This window comes from Meles meles, chromosome 18 (assembly GCF_922984935.1).
Source record: "Meles meles chromosome 18, mMelMel3.1 paternal haplotype, whole genome shotgun sequence".
Taxonomy (NCBI): Eukaryota; Metazoa; Chordata; class Mammalia; order Carnivora; family Mustelidae; genus Meles; species Meles meles.
Window position 1 is genome coordinate 40,627,461 of NC_060083.1, and position 25,950 is coordinate 40,653,410.

The 25,950-nt window shown below is 52.5% G+C and overlaps 1 protein-coding gene across 5 annotated transcripts; it reads right to left on the reverse strand.

Annotated features, from left to right (window-relative positions):
* Positions 1-6,841: 6,841 nt before the first annotated feature.
* Positions 6,842-19,238, reverse strand: NFE2L1 (NFE2 like bZIP transcription factor 1). Of its 5 annotated transcripts, none has more exons than XM_045984451.1 (6): positions 18,985-19,238; positions 16,091-17,109; positions 11,136-11,351; positions 10,635-10,724; positions 10,253-10,411; positions 6,842-9,456 (listed from the first exon to the last, which is right to left on the reverse strand). In XM_045984451.1, exons 2-6 carry the CDS (start codon positions 16,598-16,600, stop codon positions 8,095-8,097), a joined length of 2,337 nt encoding a protein of 778 aa, XP_045840407.1. In that variant the 5' UTR covers positions 16,601-17,109; positions 18,985-19,238; the 3' UTR covers positions 6,842-8,094. The 5 variants fall into 5 exon arrangements, with proteins under 5 accessions (XP_045840407.1, XP_045840408.1, XP_045840405.1 ...); XM_045984452.1 differs by lacking the exon at positions 18,985-19,238 and adding an exon at positions 18,641-18,769 and having other exon boundaries at positions 11,136-11,318; XM_045984449.1 differs by lacking the exon at positions 18,985-19,238 and adding an exon at positions 18,641-18,769.
* Positions 19,239-25,950: the final 6,712 nt, after the last annotated feature.

Consider the following 25,950-nt stretch of genomic DNA (forward strand, 5'->3'; position numbering starts at 1 on the left):
ACTGTTTAAAAGCTGTGAATGCCTGAAATTTATAAGCCAAGGTGTTCCCTGCCTGAGCTTAATGCTGTTCCCGACAGAGGATTAAGCCAGTTAATAAGTTACCAAAGCTGCCATTTTGGGGATGGAAACTGGCTGTAGGGGGAGTTTAATTGGAGTGTATTCATAGGCAGATTGTTCTGTCTTAGAGGTGCTAATTCTCGAAATTGATAAGAAGACTCTTTTCCAATTATAAGGTTTTAGACAACAGCCTGTGCATCTACACCACTGGCTGTGAGGTATTTGGGGAGGGGAAGAGGGTGGTGTAGAAAGTGGGAGAGTGGAGAAAGACAAGGGCCCCTGCTCTTAGGGTGGAAAACTCTGGGAGCCTGTTATTTGAACTTTGAACTCTGAAATCATTGGTGGCAGAGTTCAGTCTCTGACAGCACAAGTTCACTGAATCACTTCCAAGAGCGGAATGATTTCAAAAGCCCTGGTCTCAGGAGAAGATTAAACTTTCATACTAGGGCAGTGGTTCACTTTAAAACACAAAACAAAAAATTTTTTTAATCCTAAGAATTAACTAATACCCAAAATGCTGTCTTGAATCATGAGATCCATCAGTTCTTGACATCGTCTAGACCTGCATTCTAGAACTCCATTGTAAAATCTTTTTAGGCATGTGTTAGGTTTCTGTGGAAACTTTGTTTAAATGTAAACTTCATACCACATTGTCGGTTTTTGTCTTAATAAAACTATAGATTTATAATCTTTGATTTCTGTCTTGATTAAGTATTACCAGAAACCCTCCCTGCCTTTCATAACTTTATAGGTTCAGCCTATAAGGAAACAACTTCCACAGTTGGGTGGTTTAATTTCTTGAACACTGTAGGCTTGAGAATCTAATGTCTGGCTTGAAACTTTGAGTGGTCTCATCATTATTTAGTTAGTGAACATTTAGAATTACTCCTGAGATTGTAAAGTTTGTCACATCATTCTGTCTTCATATTGCGCAGTTTGTTTGGCACTCTGACCTGCTCGCACTTCCAAACCGCGATATGTTTGGAAACAGGGTTTTGAAGTAGGTCTAGTTCTTGGCTCGTGTATTTTGTAGACTTTGTGTCACCTTAGCTAAATAGTCAACTCTGAAATTTTCAGGAATTGGCCTCGTGTTTAATCACTGAATTAAAATGTTATCCACTTTCTTAACGTCTTTTTCTGCCTATAATTCTAGAGCAAAAATGTAACTAAGCTCTTGTTATTTATTAAAAGGAAAAATTGGGATTTCCAGAGATCAAATCAGCTCTACTTACTAGCACAAAGCATTTGTTTCAAATAAATAAACTCATGCATAATTTTTTTTTCAAAAAGCCTCCTTGGGGCATCTGGCTGACTCAGTAGAACCTACGGCTCTTGATCTCGGGATTGTGAGTTTGATCCCCACTTTGGGTGTGATTACCTAAAAACAAAATCTTTTAAAAAAAAAAGCCTCCTAGGAGTTTGTGGAGATGAGGTAAAGCGGAGCCAGGGAGGAGGCCCTTCTGCGCAGAGATCTTGTTGGCAGCTAGCAGAGCCGTCGGCTAGTGGGATGAGTTGGGGTGTGGTGGGCAGAGGGTCCGGTTCTGTCCTGCATCATTAGATGCACTGAAATTAGCCTTTGGCCTTCTAGTGGGTCCAGAATGGACTGCTGTTCAGCTTTAGTCTTAGCCTCTGGAACCTACTTAATTGCCATTTCTAGCATTCCAGAACCCTCGTAACACCCCCTCATTCTTGCCCTGGGAACAGGCTGACATCGATAGTGCATGCAGTGACAATGGCAGTGCGGATAGATGTTCAGTTTTGTCATCTCTGAAAGCCAGCTGCCGCACGTCTGGATGAAGGCTTTTGATAACAAAGTTTTCTCAAGTGCTTGTTGAAGCCACAAATGCATGCAGAAATGTTGGAAATAAAGGTACACAGAGGCACAACAAAGCTTCCGTGTTTCAGAAGATATTCAGAGAGCATTTCTTCAGGCAGCACAAGAGCGAGTTGGATGGCGTCAGTGGAGCTGCGTCATCATAGACTCCTCACCCGGGAGTTGAAGAGGAGACAGGTGGTGACCTTAGTTGCTATATGGCACGAAGAGCTTACTAACCGGTGACCAGTCACCATCTGAGTGTCTTCCATTGTCTTCAGTTGAGTTTCAAGTTAGTAAAGTAAATGACCACGGAGGCAGTCTGTCAGCTGACAGTGCTCAGGATTCATTGTTTCTGCTTTTCAGTGTCATTTGAAAGTTTGGACGGCTAACTATGAATAATTTTTAATAGTTGAGTTTTTAAGTACTTACTTTTAGATATAATCTTATAATCCAGAATTCACTCCAGCTCGGGTCAGTTTGATTTTGACATGGCCATTTGGTGTTTGGCCATATGTGCTCAGGACATCTTTATGGCCTGTGACTGCGGGAATGTGTGTTATAGTCACTATTTCCATCACAGAGAAAGGGGAAATGAGAGGAAACTGCTACTCCAAGATAATTGGTGGAACCAGAACTCTGAAATCCAAATTTTCTACAGTGGCCCCAGATCCTAAACTATGTATGGACCTGGGGTTCTGTCTGAGATCAAATGAACCTGATCACGTGTCTCCGATGCTAGTATTAATCTGATTTGCAAGTTGGGTATTTTTGTGAGGATAAAAAAAAAAACCTTGTTTAAAATTCAGAGTGATAGGGCAGAACTAAGTACAGGCTAGTGTTTCCCCTCTAGCATGTGACTGAAAATACAAGTATTGCTACCAGGCCCGCATTCAGCCTTAGTAAAGGAAGGTATATTGGCTTCATCTTGCTTTTCAGCAGTAGGAACCAATCTGGGCAGAGGCATCTGGGTGTTCTGGTGTGTGGCTACGGAAGCTTGGTGACGGCGGAGCTTAAAGATTCCACAGACAGTCCTCGGTTTGTCCAGCGCTGAGGTTTTCTTCAGAAGTTACTGCTGTTCTAACTAATGTGTTCACAGTTGCTCAGCTGTCTCCTATGGATGACTTTTAATTGACCTTGGCCTTGGGAGCTTCCCACTCAATAAACTGCTGAATCTTGAAAGCCTTGCACTGGGATGAAAACCATACTTGGTCCTGCTCCGTGGGGGCAGGTAGAGCAAGTATTCTGTTTTCTAGGGCTTTTTTTTTTTGGTGGTTCCCCCCCCCCCCCTTTCTTTTTAACCTTAGGCCAGTGAGGCAGCAGGACTATGAGGCAAGGCTGAAACATTAAGTTTACAATATATACTGATGATTTGGTTCTGTAGTTGTTGCTTATATTAAATAGCTTGTGTTAAAATATTCAGTAGCGTGTCCGGATCTGCGTTGTAACCTTGGTGGTTTGCGGTAGTACCAGAGCCACTGTTTACCCGACTGGGCAACTTGGGGGCCTAGCCGTGGGGCACTGGCTCACTGTTTAAATTGCTACTTCAGTCCCTAGCTGAGGACTAAGGTCTAAGACAACTTGGTGCGCCTGGGTGGCTCAGTCGTTAGGCAGCGGCCTTTGGCTCAGGTCATGATCCCAGGATCCTGGGATCAAGACCTGCATTGGGCTCCCTGCCCTGTGGGAAGGCTGCTTCTCCCTCTCCCACTCCCTCTGCTTGTGTTCCCTCTCTGGCTATCTCTTTCTGTCAAACAAGTAAATAGTATCTTTAAAAAAAAAAAAAAAAAGACAACTGAATTAGCCTAGTTAAATTTGTGTTTAAAAGGACCATCTCCTTAGCCTTTTCCCAGACTCCTCCCAAGTGTAAACTAGGGTTTGTTTCCTTGGCAGAAATAGCATCTGGAATTAAGTAACAAATACCGTGCAACCTCTCTCCATTCTGCAGTTAGACTGGAAAAGAACCAGCTTTCAGGCTTCTGTAATATTCCTGTTAGAGAGGAAGACAAGTGTTTTTATCCAACTGATTTTGAGAACACACCTCTTTACTGGGTCCTGAACTCCTCTGGACAGTCTGTGCTGGATTCTGTTTGTCCGCTACTGCAGGTGGACGTGAACTGTCAAGTCTTGGTCAGAACTCAAACCAGGTGCTAAGCTCCATGCGTATACCGAGCTCCCCCACTATGAAGTTCAGAACTAGAGGCAAGGAGGATGGGCAGCCTCTGGGAAAAGTGAAAGGTGAAAGGTTCTTGTTAGGCTGACAATGACAAATTGAAGGTCTGTGAGTCCCTTTCATCTCCCAGATGGGTCTAAGTGATAAGAAAACAGGGCTTAGCCACTTATGATAACGAAGCGTGCAGGTCTTGCTGGACAGTTTCCACACTCGGTCGGGAGAGTGACCTCCAGGGAGGCCGCCACCAGTCTGCTGCCTGTGCTTGTGTGTGGGTTGTGTCAGTAATGAGATGGACTTCTTGCTGGTGGTGCCATCGGACTGGTTAGTTGGAGCTGAAGTTGTAGAGCCTGGTCGGTGCCTCCTGGATGCCGTAGGAGACGCGAAGGTGGTGGGGATAGTACTTTTTAAGAGGGCGGCCTGAGGAAGGCCGGGCTGCGTGCTAAGTCCTCCCCGGTCACTGGCTGGCGGCTTGCTGCCCAGCTTTCCCCGGTCCAGGCGGGAGTCCGCCGTGGAGGCCGGGTCTTGGGAACACTGAGCATTCTCTAGCTCACTACATTCCCCCTCAGTTCTGGATTTCTTCTATTTTTAATGACACTGAAATACTGATCCTCGCCTCACTGGTGAGATCTGTGTAGGGCAGAGGCTGAAACAAGGGGTGTACTTCAGAATGCTCAGTGAATAAGGATGTGGGGAGAAATCGCCTTGAGCAGAGCCCAGTACTAGAGTCAAGACAAAGCCAGGCTTCCGCTCCCACCCGGGCAGGTCACCTGGAAGTCTGGTCCACAGTTAAGCCTGAGGCTGGTCATCTCCCTGCAGAGTCTAGGACCTCTTCTCACTTGTCTGAGGTGGAGCAGCTTCTCTGACAGGCCTTACTCAAGTCCTCCTGTCTTCGTCCTGCCAGAAAAACTGAAGCACCCACTCCACCTGCCAGCGGCAGAAAGAGGTCAGCCCCACAGTAAGTGCTGACCAACTTGGCCCAAAGCCCCAGCTAATCAGCGGGATCCTAGACACAACTGTACATCTCTCCGTAAGGGGATATGGGGGAAGGGGGGCAGAAATGTACTTTCTCAGAGCCAGGGGCAGCACTAAGAGGGTGAGAGATGATTTTTTTTTTTCTCTTAAAAAACATTTAAATGTGTTAGGTTAAAATTGCAAACAAAAGTTACAGCCTAATTGTGTACTTAAAAATACATATACACATTTCTAGAAGGGATACAAAAACATGACTGAGTTTTACTTGTCACAATTTACTCTTCTATATATAATTTGTATTTTTTATCAGGATGAATTAAAGTTTTTCAAACATAATTTTGAGTCTTACTCTTTTTTCAAGAATCTTGGTTTTATCTGGCTTACAGACATTAGCTAATTCCTAATTAGAAAAGAGCTTGTTTAAGGACGCTTTCCAACTAGATGGGGGTTTAACTAACAAAAAAGCCAGTGTAAACAAACAAATTGATGTTATGGATTCTGTTCCACCCCTTCAGATACTCCAGTAGCACCATTAAAGGACTGCGGGGCTCGGCCAGGTCACAAGGGGGTATACGGGAAGTTCCATGATGGGGATCACAGGTTTTGGTCCTAAATCTTGTTGGTAATGTCACAGGCTGCCAGGTGAGCATTCGTTCCTCACCTTTGCTAGGCACTTACCCAGCGTGTGGCGGCGGCTCCAGCAAGCACCCCGCCCTTCGTAGGCTTGATATTAAAGCAGGTGTTTTGAGGGAGAACAGATTCCGTTCCCCTCCACTGGAGGCTTTCAGATGCTTTAAACCCTGGAGTCTGGCTTCCTTCTTCTCTAGTTCTATGGTCCTGCTCTTAACGCTCAAGTCTTGGGCCTGTGTCGGTCTCGTGGATTTCTCAGGGTTTGTCTCGGTCGTTGGTGTGGCTGCTCTCCCATGCTCTGCCCCCTTTTGGCGGGTGGGGCCACCAGAGAAAGGACAGCATGCCCACCATTAAAAATGCACTGACTCACAAGCGGACAAGCAGCTGGGCCCCGGGGAGAGCAGCTCCTTAGGGAAGCCCAAAAAGGATTATAAGTCCTCTGAGGATTCAGTTAGAACCCTGGGAAGAGGTACCAGCACTGTGGAAGGTGTAATAGGGTGCTTTTTTCAAGAAGTCAACAGACTTTTCTTTTGTCTTTCTAAATTTGTCAACCTCTCCTGTTCTCCACCCACCATCCCGTGAGCTCTGCCTTAGCCACACAATGGCCAGTCCACCCTCCTGGGGTCTTTTACTCAATGTGAATTCAAAATAGGGAAAAATTGCACTTGAGAATGAATCATCCATTTTATTTTATTTTATCATGTGCTCACAGCATCTCTCTCTCTCTCTCTCCCCTCTCCCTGGCAGGTCAGAGATAAATTAAAAATAAAATCTACAAGGAAAATAATTTATAAAAGCACTTCCCAGGCTCATCATGCCTTGTATCCCCACTGCTCAGAATCCCCCCCTTCCCCCTGCCCCTCAGTGGGAAGGAGAATCTGGCACTTCTCTTCCCACAACTCACTCCCGCTAGTCTGGAGCTGACTGTACTCCAGAGCTGGGGGGGGGGGGGGGGGCAGCAGTGGCAAACAGTTAAAAATAAAGACACTGTGGTCCTGGAACCATCTGGCCACCTTGGCGCTGCTCCCCTCTCTGCCTCCCCCAGGCAGTCCTCCTGACTGGGGTCTTTACTAAACTGGGGATGTAGAGAAGCAGCCTGTGGCCGAGAGCCTGGGGGTAGGTGCTCTCAGCCCCCATTACATGCACTTCTCATTCTCCTAGAAAGAAACAAACAAAAAAAAGGCAGACGGAGACCTCCGGACAGAGGAGAAAAATCCCAAGTGTTCACACAGTTACACGGAGTCTTTATGGCAAAGAGAACATTTAGCAGCTTTGAATATTGGGTATCTCCTTTTGACTCAACACAAGCATTCTAGACCCTATAAGTGAAACAGGGCTCAAGCCCTAAAAAAATCAAAGCGCAAGAAATTCTAAAAGGACTAGTTTTTGTTGCTGGGTTTTGTGGGGGTTGTCTTCCAGTGACATGCCCAGTTGTTGGTAGGGGAGGCCAGAGGGAAGGGTCACTCCCCAGTTTGTGCTGAATACTGCCTGGCTTGTCCACATCATCCCCCTGCCTCAGAGCAGCTCCCAGGGGGCCACGGGCTCAGCCCTGGGGACACTGCCAGCGCCCCAGCTGCAGAAGAGCTCCAGGCAGCGGGGAGGGGCGGGGGCACACAGGCAGGCAGAGAACAGCCTTCGCATGCAGGCTCGGATGGAAACGTGGGTGCCTCAGCTCAGGGGGGACCGGGCACAGAGGGAAATGGGAATGGCAGGGCAGTGAAGGACATGCTTGGTGTTGGGGCTGCTGCAACACGGAACGGGGGCCTCGTGACCCTTTCCTGTTCCCTTTCTGACCCTAACTCAAGCGAGTATTGGGTCCCAATGCCTCCCCTACAAATGAAAACATGACAGGACACACCCAAGAGCTCCCCTTTTGGGGCTCCACAGGGCAGGAGCTCAAAGAGCCCACAAGGCCCCTCCCAGATCCCATCTTGTGTTCCACCCTCCCCTTGAAGTGGGGATTACTCCTGCCTAGGGCCTAGTCCCACCTAAACCTGTCCTCTGGTATTCTGGCAGAACCAACCTTAACCTGCCCTTTGATTTTCTTCCCGCTTTGATTTTTTTGGGTTTTTTTTGTTGTTTTTTTTTAACCCCCCTTCTTTTCTCCCTTCCTTCCTTTCTTCTTTCCAGGAATGAGACTTTCTATGACTTTCCTCTCACAAGATCCCCCCTTTCCCCTTGGTTGGCCTCCAGCAATGCGAGCACCACCCCTTCCCTCAAAAGGAAACAGCAGGGGTGAGGACCCTTCCGCCCCCCTTCCCCGCCCCACAGGGGGAAGCTGAGCCAGACAGCGCCTGCGCCCTCCTCTTCCTGTCCACTGACCCGCAGTTCATCCCATCTGAGATCTACTGGATAAGAAGGCATTCGAGTCCCCACTGTAGGTCCAGGTCCAGGCCCAGCCCTTCTCCAGTTTCCAGCCCGGTGAGCGTCAACCCCCCTCTCCTCCCCAGGCTCACTTTCTTCGGTCCTTTGGCTTCCTCTCCTGTCGCCGGGCCTGCTGGTCGGCCAAGGTGCGGGGAATGAGGAGGACGCTGCCGTCCCCGGCATACTGGAGTGCGTACTGGCTGGGCGAGTAGGGCCGCCCATTCTCATCCCGCAGCCGCCCGAACACCTCCTGGTACAGGCTCTGGACCTTCTGCTTCATCTGCCGCAGGGACCGGAGGAACTCCACCTTCTCCCGCAGCAGCCGGGCTTTATCGCGCTGCAGGTCCTCCACGTCCCGCTCCAGGTTCAGGATGGTGTCCAGCTTGCGCTTGCGGCAGTTCTGCGCCGCCATCTTGTTCTTGCCCCGGCGCCGGATGTCGCGGATGAGGCTCAGCTGGGCCTCGCTCAGCTGGTACTTGGACAGCAGCTCGTTGAACTCCTCCACCGGCAGGTTGATGATTTTGTCATTGGTGAAGGGGATCTTCATGGCTCGGGCTCGATGCTCGTCCCGGCTCATCTGCTTGTCTAGGAAGTCGGCCTGCTTCTCCTTGCTGCCTTTCTTGAGGGCGCCGGGCGGGGGCAGGTCGGCGGAGTCGAGGGCGCTGGGCGCCATGTTGTACGTGTGGTTGTGGCCCACGTGCTCCAAGTAGGGCAGGCAGGAGAGCTGCGACGGGTCCTGGTAGCTCATGCGGCAGAACTTGGAGTACTCGGGCTGGTAACCCACAGCGCCCTCCGCCTCTTCCAGATCCAGGGTCTCAGAGTCAGAGCTGTACCCAACAGCACCTTCCTCAGAAAAGGAGGAAGAAGCTGAAGAAGAAGCAGAGGAGGAGGAAGAGGAGGAGGAGGAGGACGAGGACGAGGAGGAGGAAGAGCTGCCGCCTTCGGAGCCGCTCATGGAGGAAGGGCTATGGCTGGAGTCCAAGGAGAGGCCTGAGTCAGAGTCGAACTCCTCTTCGAGCTGGGAGGCCTGCACGGGGTTGAAGCCCTCCTCGATGGCCAGGTCCATCAGGCTGATCTCGTCCAGCATGGCTTCGTCTAGCAGGCCCCCCAGTGGGTCGGGCAGCTCAGGGCCTGCCGTGTCGTTGGCGGTGCCGTTGAGCTGGGGCGGGAAGAAGAGCCCCGCCAGGTTGGTGGAGCCAAAGGTGGAGTTGAGGCTGGTGGAGTTGCTGGGGACCAGCGGGAGCAGCGTGGAGCTGCCGGCCACAGGCAGGCTCTCCGTCTCCGGACTGAAGAGTGAGAAGTCCTGGCTGCAGCCCCCCAGGGACGCCTGATGCAGGCTGACATTCTGATTGATGGGAGTGTTGGGGGCAAGGCTGTAGTTGGTGCTCAGAGGGTCTCCAGGAGGGGCGCTGTACAGGATCTCACTCGTAGAAGTGTTCACTTCCATGGCCTGGCAGGGGAGAAGAGCGTCACGGTTCACCCTGAGCAGACTCCCTCCCCCTGGGCTGGCAGTGGGGCACGGCAGCATGCACCCAGCACAGGCACAGCTGCGTGGTGGGAAGGCGAGAGACTGGAATCCAGAGCCCAGGGTCAACTCCCAGTCCTGCTCCGTCCACCAGGCCCATGAGGCCTGGAAGAGATGGGTGGACCCCACCGAAGGCAGGGCTGCCCAGCTCCCGGCTGTGTTTGGCCAGACTCCCCTACCTCCGAGAGAAAGGCAAGGAAAACACACAACCCTGCCTACCTCTCCTCTGTAAAATCTGCACAGCCAAGAACACCTAGCCTTGGAGGGACAAAGCCCAGTGTACCACCTGCCCTGTGACCACGGGCACATCACTTAACCTCTCTGAGCTTCAATTTCCTCACCTTTAAAATAACAAAGGCCTGACTAGATGACCCTAAGGGGCAGAAGCCGGCCCGGCGGCAAATGCACCGCACCAGTGTCCGGCGGCTGTAGGAACACCCAAGCTGGAAGCATGCGCTCAAGCGATCATCTACCTCGAAGGAAGAAGGTGTACCTAGGGGACAGTCCTGTTTCCGAAGGCTCAGCTCTAACCCAAACCCCACATCCTGACTGTACCCCCTACCCCAAGGAGACACCTGGACAATGACCTCTCAGTGTCCCCACTTTCCTACGGATCAGAGAACTGTTCCTTTCTCTTCCCAGAGGAGAATAATTTCGGAGCTGAACGGGAACACCCCCCGCCCCCGCCCGAGAGGTTTGTGTCCTGTTCGGGTGATCCTACCTGCATTTCCATAATGGACATGAGATCTTGCCACTGCTGCTCCAAATCAAATGGCGACTCCGTCCCCGTCAGGAGAGGAGACAAGAGGTTGTTCTGAAGGCCTGGGGGTTCGCTCTCACTAGGCACTGCTTCTGTTATGCTGGAAATGTCTGCTGGGAACTAGGGCAAAACACAGAGGTTTTAACAAGGGGAGGACAAGACCACTGTCGCGTTCCTCCCAGAGACTACCAGCTGAGGTTCTGTCTCCTCCTTCCTCTGAATTCACCCCCCCGGCCAGGAGCAGGCCAGCCCCAGGGGCTGGCCCCTCGGACAGCCACAGAGGGACACACGGTGTGCAGGCTGCCCTGCTGGCTCGGTGGGCGCTCCCTGGAGTCCTGCTCACCTCAGCATTCTCCCCAAAGGGGCAGGTGGCCTCCAGCAGCCTAAGGCACTCTTCCAGGGACAGGGCCGTCTGGTCCTCCCCACCAGGCACCTGTGGCAACAGCAACCGTAAGTCTGACTGACTGGGCCTCGGCTGCCTGGCCCGAAGCCTCTGCCCCAGCCTTTCCCCAGCCTTCAGGGAAGCCGAAGGAGGGCCGGAACAGCTACAGGCCTACACTCTCCCTCTGTGCCCAGGCTGATGGCTGGCCCTGCATCCCAAACTCCAGGAAGGACCAGAGGGAGAGTCCTGACAAACAGGAAACTGCCAGATGCCCTGCTTCCTCCCTGCTGGTTGTCACCAAGGCCTCTGTCACCCCTCTGCTTCTGTTGCTCATCCACTCCCCCTTCCTCAGCCCAAGTGACTTAGAGACCCCAACCCAAAAGATACATTCAGGTTTATCCCACAGACAGAAGCTGCCTTCTCTAAGGAGAAGTTTCTAGAAGTGGGCAGAGGTGGGGGTACCTGTGCAGGGAAGCTCTCCCCAGTTTCTCCATCCACTAGCAGGTTTCGCGCCAGAGCTTCTGCGCCCTCGCCTGACCAGGTGTCCTCCTGCTCCGCTCCATCTCGCACGTCCTTATCCACATCCTGCTCCTTCTGGCGATGACTATAGTCAAAAATCTCACGCCCAGCCCCCAGGTCAATATCCTGTCGCCAAAGGATGTCAATCAGATCTATGTCCTGAAAGACAGATCACCGCGACTTTAGCTCTTGGATCCAGGGGACTTTCCTAGCATCACTCTGATTAGACCTGGGAGTGGGGGGGGGGGGGCAGCTCTCCCAGCCTCTGTCCCCTCTGTACCAACAAGGCTTCATTCATCCATTTCCAGATACCAGCCTCCATAAAAAATAAGAACAAAAAACAAAACAAAAAAACCAAGAGCTAGCAAAAATTACCAGCATGATCAACCTCAGACAAGCCTGTGGGCTTAGGCCCAGAGATACAGCCAGGCCGAAAGGCAGGGCCACCTCACCGCTACACCAGAAAGAAGGGGGAAGGAAGCAGGAGACACTTCTCATTCTGGGAATGAGAATCCCTTCAAACTCCGGTTTGTTGTAGGATGCCGGCCAGGCCAGGCAAGGGCGAACTGTCACGCAGAATTACTCCGAGGTGGCCAGGCTTGCATCAGCCTATGGTGCCATTTCATTTGCATAAAGGGGTGGGGTGGGCCAGAGAGGAAAATCCCTGCATTTGCAACCACCTGCTGCCACCAATGACAACGACAGGCTGCCTCCAGCCCTTCCTACAGCCATTCCTCCTTCCCCTGCTGAGGCAGGAGTCAGGCTGGACACCCACAACTCTTAAAGCCCAGGCTCACCTCAAGATCCATCCCTGCCAGAATTCCCACTCTCAGCTGATCCTAGCAAGCTGCTTCCGTCCCAGGAGAGCCTCAGGCAGTCAGCTGATCCTCACTGGGCACCCCACCCCTGCCAAGGCTGGCCTCCGGTGTCCCCTCACACCAGCACTCTCACTCCCTTCCTCACCACACCCCAGGCCTCACTGCCGCTCTATCAGTCAACCCACTCAAGGACATGGGCCCCATCACCGCTCAGCCACAATTGCCACCTCAGCCACCAAAATGCCTCCTTCCCACTCTGCCCTGGTGGCTCCTATCAGTTCCTGCACCAACTGCCACCCCCAAAGCCACCAGCACAGAAACCCAATAAATAAGAGCCATTTGGTCTTCCTACACATGCCATCCCCCTGTGGCTGAAGAAACCCTGAACTCCTTCCTGGCTTCCGTTCAGAGATTCAAAAAAGCACTTTCCAGAAAGCCATTTCCTTACATGAGACCCACCCCCCCCAAGTCCTGACCAGGCACCCCTTTCCCACCGTAACCCTCCCAGATCCCAAGACCTCCCAGTTGTGCTGCTCCCTTTAGGCTCCCCCACATACACCAACCTGAACAGAAGCCCTGGACCCAGGAGCAGAGGGGGGCTGGGCCACCCGGTGCTCAGCCAGCAAAGAGTTAAGGGGCCGGCTCCCTTTGGCATGGCCCCCACCACTGTGAGAGCTGCGGTCCAGGCGGGTCATGGTCTGCGAGATGAGCCCCAGGGCAGCTGGTGCCGGGAAGCCGGACAGGGGGCTGCAAGGAGCTCTTGGCTTGCAGGGAGCACACCAGGCTGGAACGGTGGCCCCTTGCTAGCTCCAAGGGGCCCGAGGAGGGTGCCCCGCCCGTGCTGCTGCCTGGGCGGCCCGGCCCAGCCCCCTTCCTCCATCCTCGAGCAGCCCCCTCCCACCTCACAACCCCAGTTCCACTCAGGCACCCGGCAGCCCCCACCCTGAGCTCACCGCAGAGGCTGCAGTGAGATGGGACTCCCACCCCATGCTCCGTGCTCAAGCTGCAGAGGAGAGCCAGCTCCCTCCGGGGCCTAGCCTCCCGCTCCTCCCTCTCTCCCCCTCCCCACGCCCCCCAAACTTGTTACCTAGGCTGCATCAAGGAGCCAATCCCCTCCCCCTCCCACCCCGCAGGTCACTGCTGAGGCTGCGGAGAGCCAATCCCCTCCCCCAGGTCAGCAGCTGGGCTGCGGAAAGAGCCAATCCCCTCCCACCGTCGTTACCTAGGCTGCGACGAGAGCCAATCTCCTCCCCCAAGTCCCCGCTGGAGATGCGGAAGGAGCCAATCCCCTCCCACCGCCTGTTACCTAGCTGCAGCCGGGAGCCAATCTCTGCACCAGGGCAGCTGGAGGAGCTGCCGCAAGGAACCAGCCCATCCCTGGGCCGCCTCCGTCTCCTCAAGGAGACGCACCCAGGGGCGGGCAGCCCCACCCAGCCCAGTCAGCCAGCCGGGGTGGCGCAGTGAGAGAGCCCTGGGGGGAAGGGGTGCCGCTCTCCCTCCTGTCGCATCCTGCCTTCCCCAGCCCACTCAGGACCGGGCAGAAACCACTCCCGCAGCTTCTCGGGGAATCTAGCTCTTCCCTGAAAGCGGAGTTTTCCTGTTCCTCAGCAGGGCTGCGGCCGTTCGCCCTGAAGCCCAAGGATCCCAAGCCAGGCTGGGCAAGGACCCTCCCTGCACCCAGCCCCGCTGGGAGCCAGGGGCTCTGTCCCCCGACACCAGGCCAGAGGACAGGAAGAAGGACAGCCGCCCGCACACAAGCGGAGAGGTCACAGTGCCGGCCAGGCCTGCCCGGGGCAGGAGGGAGCCCCAGCCTAAAGGCCATACCCGAAGGAGCCGGGTGCTCTCCCACATCCTGGCCGCACATGGGCGCCACGCGTCCCCCTCACCCCAGCTTTGTTCAAGAGCTGCTCCGGCCTGGCCCACAACCCTAATGCCAGGAAAACGGCACCCACAGAATCGGCAGCCCTGTTCCACCGTCCATCCTCATTGCTGCACCCCTCGAGCCTAAGGTCAGGTCAGGGACAGTATGTTCTCCTTGGTCACAGACTGCTCCTCACCGGGAAAGAGCTGTACGCAAGCCACCCCCTGCTCTGGGCGGAGTGCCAACCTCCAGGGGAATCCTATCCCTGACAAGGGCCTGGGCTAGGGCTATCCGTGGAAGGGAGCGCTGCCACCCCGGGGGGAGAATACCAGCTCCAGCAGCGCCTGTCACATGCTCTGGACCTGGGTATTTTTATCCCTGAGTTGCTGAGGAAATGTTGTTCTAGATGCGTAATAATCCTCCCTTCCCCCACACCCAGCCTGGGGCCCTAACTCTGACCCACCCCCAACCCCCAAAGGAAGCAGAGAAGGCCTGGGGTCAGGGACAGCACAACCTCCATGAAGGCCAAGAAATGGAAGAAAGCAGGGTCAAAGTCTCATCCCGTTCTGCCCCAACCCATCCAACGACATCCATACTTCCCAGCCCATCGTGTCCCAGGAGAGCTCCGAACAGGAAGAGGGCTGGAGCTTCACCTGCAGAGCTCCCAGGAGCAAGCCCAGTTACACAGCCAGCCCTTGGGGAGCCACATGAGGGCAGGAGGACGGAGGCGGAGGCTGGGACGCATACTTCTTCAGACCACCGTGCCAAGACTGAAGCTCATTTGAAGGAAAAGGACAGAGGAACAGAAAAAAGGTAAAGTTCCCAGTGGCACTGAAGAATCTAGTAACTGAGGCACTGCAAGGTAAGGAACGCTCACCGCTCCGTGCTCAGATACTTCTAGATTATCTGATCCTCTCAAAGCAGATCCGGCGTGAGGCAGCTGAGCAGAGAGCAGCCCTGGCACTAACACGTGTGGGGCCAGATCCCTCCGCCGTCCGGGGCCTGTCCCTTTTTAGTAAGTTTCGCAGCACCCCAACTAGATGCCAACGGCACCTCTTGCAGTTGTGGCAACCAGAACTGTCTCTACACATGGCCATCTGTCCCCTGGACAGGCAAAATCACCCCCATGGGACACCACCCACCCAGAGGAAGCCACGAGCTTTGACAGCCACTGACATTCAAAGAAATGAACTCAGTAACGGGCTCAATTGCAGGACAGGAGGCAGAACCTGGTCAGACTGGTGGGCAGAAAAAGACCCAAGATCTGTAGCACCTGTAAAACTTTCTACATCCCTCCCCTCCTCCCCAGGACTGGGCTCTGGAAAACTGGGCCCAGCGCAATCCAGCCTTCCCTTTCCCTAATGGCCAGAAGAGTGCAGCAGGCCTTTTCTCAAACTCCTTAAGGCTGAGTGGCCAGGCCTGGCCCAAACACAGAGCTCAAAGTGGTTTTATCATCACGTTGGTGAAGTGGGAGCAGCAGGAGCCGTTCACCTCCACAAAGGCGAGTGCCTCACTTTCTGCCCAGAACAGTATGTCAGCCAAGCATCAGGAGCCGAAGACCTCTGACAGCTCCAAGCAAGCTGACTGAGGTGGCAGAAGGCAGTTTCTCTTCTAGCTCCCAGCCCTCTCCTCCCTACTCCCCGCAGCAGGCCTCTAGCAAGGAATGGGAGCCTTGGCCTTCTCCTGTCCAAGAATAACTATCTAAATCTGCCCCTTGGCTCGGGCCCAGGAGAGCTGACTTATCAAGGACCTTACAACAACACGCCTGACCACAAAGGAGGAGAATTTCAGGATATGCATGTGTGTTTTGATGTGGGGGAGGTACAAGGCAAGAGTCCACGAAGTATTTGTGTCTTAGCAACAGATACACACCGCATCAAAGCCCATCACAACACCACTCCCTCCCCCACCCCGGGGCCTCCAGCAGTTGTGTTGAAATCCAAGCAGTAAACACGCTGGCATGTTCTAGGAACCTCCCACTGCCCTGCCAGTACATTTAGAGGTGGGTCAATGGTTCAACACAAGGAAATGCTCCCAGCGCCCCCCACCCCCCATCCTGGTCAGACAATTCAGCTCATTCCTGCCAAAGAACAATGCCTGAGACCCCCTCCCACGCCACTCCAGTTCTTTACAGCGGTCAGTACTGTGACCTCGCTCCTTCAGAACCAGCCCCCCCACCCCCACCCCCCACTCACCCACCCCGACGTGTGGTCACTAACCTCTTTGGTTAGGTCTCCACTGACCGGAGGGGCTACAGCTCCCAAATCCTCCAGATCTTCACTGAATCCCTGCTCCGTCTCGCTTTCTCGCACCCCGTTGTCTGGGCCTGTCACATCTTGGAGGCCACTGGAACTCTCGAGGGTGAGGCCTGAGCTGGGCTGGCTGCCAGAGACAGACCCCTCTGGATCCCGGTGGACCAGCCAGGCGTTGACCTCAGTGGTCGGCACCTGGAACCTGTCCAGGGCCCTCACCTGACTGAGGAGCCGCCGGGCAGTGAAGTAATTGTCCAGGTCTATGCTCTTGGGGTGGATACCATAGCCATCCAAGGTATTCCTCAGGTTGTGGAACTGGGTCTGAGTATAGGCAGAACTGGGCCCCAGGATGATCTCCCGGAGCGGGGGAAGCTGTGAGGTCAGGTAAGTATCCACGTCCACCCGCACCCCAATCAAACTCAGCAGAATGGTGAACTGGAGAAGTCCTTCCGTTAAGTATTTCTTCAGAGAAAGCATTGCTGAAGGACCAGAATGTTTATGCTTTTTGGTTTTTAAATCTTCCAAAAGACAAATCAAGGCCACTGCTCTGGTGCTCCAGCCAGCAAGTTACCCTCCTCAGGGCCAAACCCTGTATCCCACCCTGGCAGAACACAGGGGCTGAGCTCCCGGATGGCCTCAGAGGAAAGCACACCCCGTGAAGCCAAGGCCTCTCTCCAGACCACATTCACTTTTCCCTTCTCGGCACCTCACCTCAGCGTGTACAACTGTTGCTAACCCAGTCCAGGCCCTCAAGGCCCACGTGACTTACTGTCTCCACAGTCCACATACAGTCACTTCCTCACTCACATTAGTTGTCCTCTCTGTAGATTCCACTGCAGGCTGTTCTCAGGAACAGCTGACGGGCTGTTTTGTTTTGTTTTCCTTCTCCCTAAGGTTTATTTTCTTTGGCTGGAGCTACAGGCCTTTTGTCTTGGGTCAGAGTGTCCCGCCTCCTCCACACTTACCAGGGGGGTTTCCAGAGAAACCTGAAATGGGAATCACAAGAGCAACAGGATAAGATTCCAGAATTTTCACACCATGATCAAGGCAGGAAACACGTTCAAATGCCACTTTCATATTTTATTGAAAAATAAATCAATTACTTTCAGAAAGATAAAAACCAAAAATCTGTTATAAGTAGAACTAGGAAGAGAAAATACTGCTCACAAAGGATCCCCCTTTCTGGATACTAAATTTGTAATACCCTAAAAGGTAGCTTGTTTGGATAAGCAGATTATGCCTGGGGCATCCAAATTATTTTACACGATGTCTGATTTACCAACCCTCCCCCCCACACACACACACCACCCAGCTTCTATTTTTAGCTTGAGAAGCCTATTTCCTAACTTAAAGAAAAGTTGTATCCTCCATCTCTCAAGACAAAACTGACTGCAATCCCTGTCCCTTCCAGTTCTAAAGGGAAGGGAGAAACTAGTAATGGGAAAAGAGTATATGAAGACAACGTTCAGGACACCACTTCACTACAGAATAATGCCTTTTGTTTTCCCAACTTTAAAATACGGTTTCTCTTTCCTATCTCTCACATTAAAAGGGGGAAGGGGATGGTAAAAGATTGGGGGGGGGGAGCAGTGAGGCAAGAGGATTATTCCACCCAGAATTTGCAGTAGGCAGGTTGTATTTTCATTTATATGACCTTCTGAGCCAAAGCAGAAGGATAAGACCAAGTTCTCAACCTAAATAGCCAAGTGGGGGAAGGAGTGAATCTGCCTTCCAGTTTCTGGTCTCTACTTCTGAGTTTCCATTAACCTCATAAACCAAGACATAACTCTTCTCTTCATTGTCGTGACCCACCTACCAACTTCATCCTAAAGGGGAAGAGTGACACACGGACGGGGACGGACGGATGGGCACACACGAACGAACGAACGAACGCACACACACACACACCTTATTTGGTTAAAGTAAACACAACCGCGACCCAGAATTCCTGCTAACACTACCCTCCCGTTCTCACGCAATTTATTACTAAAACCTCCCAAGAGACAAGTTCGAGAAACCGGACAAGGCCCCATAAAGACGAAGAACGCCAGACGCCTCTGGTCTGAGCCCAGTCCCACCCCGCCCCGGATACCCGAGTCCGGCTGGGACCAAGTCGCCATGCCCGCTGTCGGCGTCTCGGCTTCTACCCTTTTGGGGCGACGGCGAACAAGTGCGACTCAGCCCGCCTTGACCCACCCTCACAGCCAAACCCCACCCCGCCCTCCGTTCCGATGGCCCCACCCCGCTCCAGGCCTGGGCCTCACACCACGCCTTCTCGCGCCCTCAGCCCTCCCCAGTCCAACCCACCCCGGAGCTGGCTTTCTCCAAGGCTTCGCGGCCCCTCCCTGCCAGGCCCAGGGCCCAGGCCCGTCGCGAACCCCGCTCGCCCGCCGGTTCCCGCCTCCTGCCTCCTGCCCCTGGGCTCCACCCCACCGCCCTTCACCCCACAAGCCTCAGTCCCGCGGAGCTGCGCCCGCCCCCACCCTCCGGCGTCGGGGAAAGGAATGTGCTTGATACCCGCTGCAGAGCTCAGCGTCCGCCGCTGCCGCCACAGCAGGCCCTCAGCCCGAGTCCCGGCCTTGCCGCCGCCACCGCCGGCCGGCCTAGAGCTCCCCAGCCTTCGCTTCCCTCCCCGCCCCCTCCTCCCACCTCACTCGGAAGCCCGCCCTCCGCGTCCTTCCTAGGACCACGTTTCTCCAATCAGCGAGCAGAGACTGCGGCCGTCGCCGGATGTCACTTTGATTGACAGCCAAAAGAGCCCAATGGCTGAGCGTGCCTCCTCCTTCCTCTCTCGATTTCCCAAGACTGACATGGCCCACAGCCCAGTGCGCACATAGGCCCGCCCCGCGGCGTGGGCTCACCAATAAGTGGGGCGAAGGCCTTATTGCCCGGCATTCTGGCCCCTCCGCGGTGCGTCGGCCTCCCGAGGTACTATAGGTTGGGCGCGGAGTAAAGTGCAAGCGGAGAGCTTCCAGTGCATTCCTCGGCTCGGGGATAGAGGCTTGGGACCGGGGGTGAGAGCTGGTGTCACTGCCGGAGCGCGGAATTCTACCCCCGCCCCGAAGGTTCCCACGGTGACTTGCAAAAGTCCAGTGAGACCTGAGGGGGCCGAGGCGAGACACAGAGCATGTGCTCCCCGCGGTGGCGACGCTCGAGCCGCCATATTGGGTGCTGGCAGCGGAACCCGCTGTCGCCGCTTCCGCTCTGCGCAGGCCCGGCACCGTGGCCCGAGCCAGTCAGGGGCGGTTGTGTCGCAAGTGGCGGGCAAGGGTCGCGTTGCGGGAGAGGCCCAGCGGGCGGCTTGCCACCACGGTGGTGGGACGTTGACGGTGTGAAGGATATGGCGTGACTGGCGAGTTTTGTAGTGATAGGGACACCCCATAGAGTTTTCTTACCCGTCTTGTCTGCCCCGCCCGCCCAGACCACGGAGCTTAGTCTTGCCTTTCAGGAACTTTCTTCGATTTCGGGTGCTGGTCAGTTTCACCTAGCCGACATCTTTGTGATTTTTCGAACATTGCTTTATACCCAGCCTCACCTGGGGGAGCCTGTTAAACCTGCAGATTCTGAGGCCTCACTCCAGAGACCGTGTTTCACTTAACCCTGGGGGGCGGCCTGAAAACCTGCCTGCTTAGTAACGACGCGGGTAATTTTAACACAGTTGATCCCAGGACCACCTTTAGGCAATCACTGAGTTGAAGTTTCTAGTACTTTGTTCCCAGCTGTGGGACAAAGAGGCATCAACTCAAATTCTTGACTCCCAGGGAGATTCTCGTAATCTAGTGGGCGAAATCACTGGTTCTTGTACAACAAGGACAAGGCCAGCTGCTAACTCTTCAGATAACAACATGTAGTCCTCGCGTGTTTGGAGAGTTGTGAGGCTTAATCTGGGGTGGTTCATAGATTATAAAGCACTTTCAAAATTCATACAGAAAGGTACACTAGCGGCCAGTCATCGAATCCTTAACAAACTGCCGGGGTAGTTAGGCATTTCAAAGACTGATTCAGAGCACATGTTTTACTTACTTGTTTTACTATTTGGCTTCTAGTAAATGCTAGAATATAAATTCCATGAGGACTAGAATTCTGTGCGTTAACTGTTGAGTCCTCAAAACCTAGAACAGTGCCAGGAACAAAGGTGACAATAAATACTGAGTAACTGAAGGAGAACTCCAGCAGGCAGGCCCGTCATTAGAAGGTCCTGTTAAAAGCAGAAATTAATACATGGAAGAGACGTGGTCTTGGAAGGGTATAGGATGTTACCAAGGAAATGGGAGACCATTCAACCCCCGAATTAAGACCATGGAAATACTCCTGTTGGGTAAGAAAATAGGAGAGAAACTGAGGTGTGCTTTGTTAACTCTAAAAATATACCAAGGGCGTTAAGAAAGAAAGATTTAAAAATCATAGAACTGAACAATACCAAAGCTAAACTAAAGTTTTCAGGGCTTAAATACAAGACTTCGGAGAAAATAGGAGAGTGTTGGGGCACCTGGGTAGCTCAGTGGGTTAAAGCCTCTGCCTTCGGCTCAGGTCATGGTCTCGGGGTCCTGGAATCGAGCCCCACATCGGACTCTCTGCTTGACGGGGAGCCTGCTTCCTCCTCTCTGCCTGCCTCTCTGCCTACTTGTGATCCCCGTCTGTCAAATAAATAAAATATTTTTTAAAAAAAGAGTGTCATTTGACTCAGCAAATACAAAACAATTTTAAACCTTGACAACAATTAAAAAGAACTGGACGATTCTCTAACCTATGGGAAACTTTAGCACCAACAAAACTGGTGTTTTAGACAGGTCCACTTGTATTTTCCAAGTTCCTTTTGAGCCACGTAGCAGATTACCAAGTGCATGGGATAAGAAAGTCCGGGGCGCCTGGGTGACTGCGTTGATTAACCATCTGCCTTCAGCTCAGGTCATGATCAGTGTCCTGGGATTGAGTCATGTATGGGGCTCCCTGCTGAGCAGGGAGTCTGCTTTTCCCTCTCCCTCTGTACCTCCTCCCCGTTCATGTTCTCTCTCTCTCTCATACATAAATAAAAATCTTTAAAAAAAATTAAGTCTTACAGTGGACACAAAACTAATGTGAAGTCAAATCAAGTAAATATTCACTTGAATTCACTTGAATATTTACAGCCGTAGGTCGAAGGCCACTCCGGGGAGCTAACATGTGACACAGTCATGTCACTTGGAAAGCTTAAAATCATTTGGCCGCTTTTAATGACTCAAAATTTGTTGGGATAGCAGTCCTACTCATCCTCTCCTCCCCTTTCCTTTCTGGGGTCCTGGGTGTCGAGGGAGGCACAGGCACGGAGGAGAGGAAGGTCTCTGTGTTAATCCCTAGAAAAGGGGTGGGAGAGGTGTGGAAAAGTCTTTTGTTCGTGCCCACACTGTCCCCTTCATTTTCTCTTGCCTGCCAGCTTCTAGTACTGTGCTTCACTGTGTCTAATTATTTGAGCATTCAGTGGGAGGTGGATCAGGAACTGTTTAACTGGGTTAAAGAGTGACAAGATCAAGTCCGGCTTAGCGCTTACTAAAGGGTGGGAAGGAAGAAGGAAAGACAAGAAATTGCTCACCCATTGCAAGGATTGAGGAGAATCTAGACGTAGAGACAGTTTCAATCAGCAGCAGGCAGGTAGGCCTGTCCAGGATAGTTCGTACTCCATAGCAGGGAGCGGGGATCAAAACACTGGCTTCCGGGGCGCCTGGGTGGCTCAGTGGATTAAGCCGCTGCCTTCGGCTCAGGTCATGATCTCAGGGTCCTGGGATCGAGCCCCACATCGGGCTCCCGCCTGCTTCCTCCTCTCTCTCTGCCTGCCTCTCTGCCTACTTGTGATCTCTCTCTCTCTGTCAAATAAATAAATAAAATCTTTAAAAAAAAAAACAAAACAAACAAAAAAAACCACTGGCTTCCACTCTGTCGAGAATTCCAGATCAAGTCTGAGCAGATGCAAACCTACTTCCCACTGATTAACCATGTAAAATCCAGGGTGTGTCCTTCACCTAGGATGCCACCCTCCTCCCTTCCCCTGGCATGCTCTCCCTCTCCTTTGCCTGGGACAGCTGTTAATAGGACAATTACCCAAGAAGCAAAAGAAAGATGCCATGTTGATGTGTCATCCGTCCTGGTATATCCATTAAATCAGACTGAGAAGACCACTGGAAAAAGTGAACACATGCGCTCCCTTCCCTAAGGGAGAGGCTGAGAGCCATCAGTAAAACCAGGCCTTGCCCTCGTGACTCGAGACCGCTTGGGAAAAGACAAGGCAGTGGGAAGCCAGGAAGAGAGTTTGTTCTAATGCACAGGGACTTAGGGTCATCGAAGAGCCAGCCAACTATACACTGGATTCCCTACTCCTCTGGGTTCTATCTGTGTTCACCCAGCTTCCTCCATGGAAAAAGCTGTTGCCACTAACAGACACATCCATCCTCCAGTCACCTGGGAGGAGGACATTTGCCAGGAAACCCTTAAAGAAGGGGTTGGATCTCTTCTGGAATAGCAGGGAAAGGGTAAATCTAGTCTTTCTGCTATTCTGGTTGCTCATTATTTTTTTTAAGGGTTTATTTATTTACTTGACAGACAGAGATCACAGGTAGGCAGAGAGGCAGGCTCCCTGCCCAGCAGAGAGCCCGATGTGGGGCTCGATCCCAGGACCCCGAGACCATTACCTGAGCCGAAGGCAAAGGCTTTATTTAACCCCCTGAGCCACCCAGGCACCCCCCCTTTTTTAAAGATTTTATTTATTCATTTGACAGAGAGCGAGATCACAAGTAGACAGAGAGGCAGGCAGAGAGAGAGGGAGAAGCAGGCTCCCCGCCGAGCAGAGAGCCTAAGCAGGGCTTGATCCCAGGACCCCAAGACCACGACCTGAGCCGAAGGCAGAGGCTTAACCGAGGCGCTCCTATTTTTCCTTTTTAAAGACATTTTTTAAAAACATTGCTAATCTATATAAATATTTCTCTCCAACTTCCATCTAACCCAGGGGAATATATTAGATGACTGTGAGAGTTCCTTACAGCCCTTCTGAGAGATTTTAGGATTACATCCTGTCCATACTAAATGTTAGCATGTCTTGCAAGGAAATCAATTAGTTATCCTGCTAATCCAGACATCTGGCCTCCTTTCTTACGTGGTAAACATCATTAGCAAGCTTGTTACCATTAAACCCTTAAAAGAGGTAAAGCTCTTCCACAAGCCAGCCTCTTCCCCGCGCACCCCTGCACCTCGGCTGTTGTAGAAGATTGCTTCTCAACTCTGGTTGTACATTAGAATCACCTGGGGGGCTTGTAAAAATTACCCATGCCCAGGTCCCACCCCCAACCAATTAAGTCAGAGTCTCCCAGAGCAGCTCTGGGCATCAGGATTTTGTAAAATGCTCCTCAGTTGATTCTTATGTGCAGACAAAATAGAGGATTGCTAGCCTGGAGCAAGAATTCAGATTGGGTAAAAAGAGAATAGCAGTGGTAATGCGTAAGCGCAGACTAGAATCATCCCCTGATTTTAGGATATAGTCTTTCTCGGTCCTGGAATGCCCTCTTCCTTGAACTATCCAATGAAAACACCTCATTGTTCATTCATATCTTGCTAACAATTTATGAAGCTGAGTTCAGCCATTCTGTACATCTCCCCACATTGCCCCAACCACGTTGGGTAATTTTGAGGGAGGTGCCATGGTGAGGTGGGAACGTGGGTGTTTTGGACTCAGAGCTGGGTTAAAAAATCTGGCTCGGGCGCCTGGGTGGCTCAGTGGGTTAAAGCCTCTGCCTTCGGCTCAGGTCATGATCCCGGGGTTCTGGGATCGAGTCCCGCGTGGGGCTCTCTGCTCAGCAGGGAGCCTGCTTCCCTTCCTCTCTCTCTGCCTGCCTCTCTGCCTACTTGTGATCTCTGTCTGTCAAATAAATAAATAAAATCTTTAAAAAAAAAATCTGGCTCTCCCACTTATTTGTTGGGCCCTCCTGAGCCCAATGGAGATAACAAGGTACAGGTTCACAAGTTTTAAAAATCAGATCCAGTGGGGCACCTGGCTGGCTCATTTGGTAGAGTAGGTAATACTTGATCTCAGGGTCATGAGTTCAAGGCCATATTGGATCTGGAGCCTACTGGGGAAAAAAAAAATCAGAGCCTGTGTACAAAGCCACCTGTGCCTGGGTAGACCTAAGCACAAGGCTCCTTTCTTGCCCAGCTCTCTCTCTTCCTACCCTACAACCTTATTATCCCAGAAAAAGCCAAACGCCTAAAGAAATGAGCGCTGTCCTTAGGACAGTCAATGAAGACTCATCCTGCAGACAGAGCATGGAAGCTTCCATTTTCTCCCTGGTGGATGCCACAAGCACACACATCCACACCTCGCATTCCACACACACACCTCCCCCTCTTGACATTATAGCAAGACGGAGAGAGAGAGGGAGAGAGAAAAAGAGAGAGAGAGAGGCTGTTACCCAAGGGAGCTGTTTCTTCTTGTCGCACAAGAACAGATGCCCAAATCCTAGGACGGCACAGAAATGTGGCAGCAGGAGAGTGAGCCAGAGGAAAGAGAATGGTCTCACCTCCAAGATCTACCAAGGCCCAGAGGGGAACCCATGTGAATCACTAGCCTCCCGGAGCCTCACAAGGGCAGTGACCCGTGTACAGTTTTCAGAACCAATTCAAGGGTCCAGCTACTCCGCAAACCGCAACCGGCTGGAGATGCGCGCAGCCCCTCACCCTTACCCCTAACCCCTACCCCTCACCCCCTGCGCACCCACCCCCAAGGGAGCAGAGGGCAAGGAAGCAGGAGGCTGCATTCTTTCTGAACACAGCTTTGGTTTCCTCCTTCCAGGGAGCCTTCTCATCTGAGGCACTTGCACACTTCTTAGGTGTTGCCAAGCTTACGCTGTGACGTCCTCTTGGGACAGTCCTGTGGAGAAGATGCTGTCCTGTCACTGCGATCACTGAGCCGGTATTTTTACGTAGAACCCCATTAAAGGGGCACCCTGGGCTGGGGGCCCAGAGAAGAGAATGAGTTCTGAGCCGTCTGCTGAGGGACTGTAGAGGAGGAACCATCCCCGGGAAGAATCTCTTTCTGGAAAAGTTACCTTGAGGTGTCTGAATTTACTTTTTCGCCATAGCATGTAAAGAGATCCAGTGATTAGAACTGTAGCGACAACCAAGGTGGGAGAGGTAGCACTGGGGAGGATTTTGTGGTTCCCATGCTTCCTTCCAGGGCCTTCTCTCTCATCCCAGCCCCCACGCCCCAATCCAGTGGCTTCTCAACCACCCTCCTGTAACCAGCTCCCCCATCCCCCTCCCCTGTGGAGCCACACGGGTTCCCCAAGTCCCCTGTCCACCCAGGTCTTCCTCCCTCCCTTCTTCTGCACGCTGACCCTCTCCCACTATGGGTACCATAGGCCAAACAGAGTCTAGGAAATGCCCCCTGGAGGCTTTTTGATCACGTCCTTGTAAATATGAGCTAAAAGTGAATTAGCTGACAAAAATACTAAGGCATCGAAATAATCAAATCAGTATTTTTTATTACATAGCGAGCCAGCATGACCGTGGACAGAACTTCTGATGATCGGAATCCAAACAAATAAAATACGGCCTCTTTCCCCCCATTGCACCAAATCGTGTTGATCCGTGTTCACTGGTAAAACGCTGACAACCTGCAAGGAAGATTCAGATGTGTCCTCTAAATCATCACAGAAAGAGTTCAGGCAGATGTTTCCCTCAGCTGCTTGCGTGGCTCGCTCCCTGCCTCTTTCGGCTTTGTTCAAATGCCACCTTCCTGAAGTCTTTCTCAAATGACCCTAACAAAAATGGCATTCTGCTCTGCGTTCCCCAACCCCCCACATTCC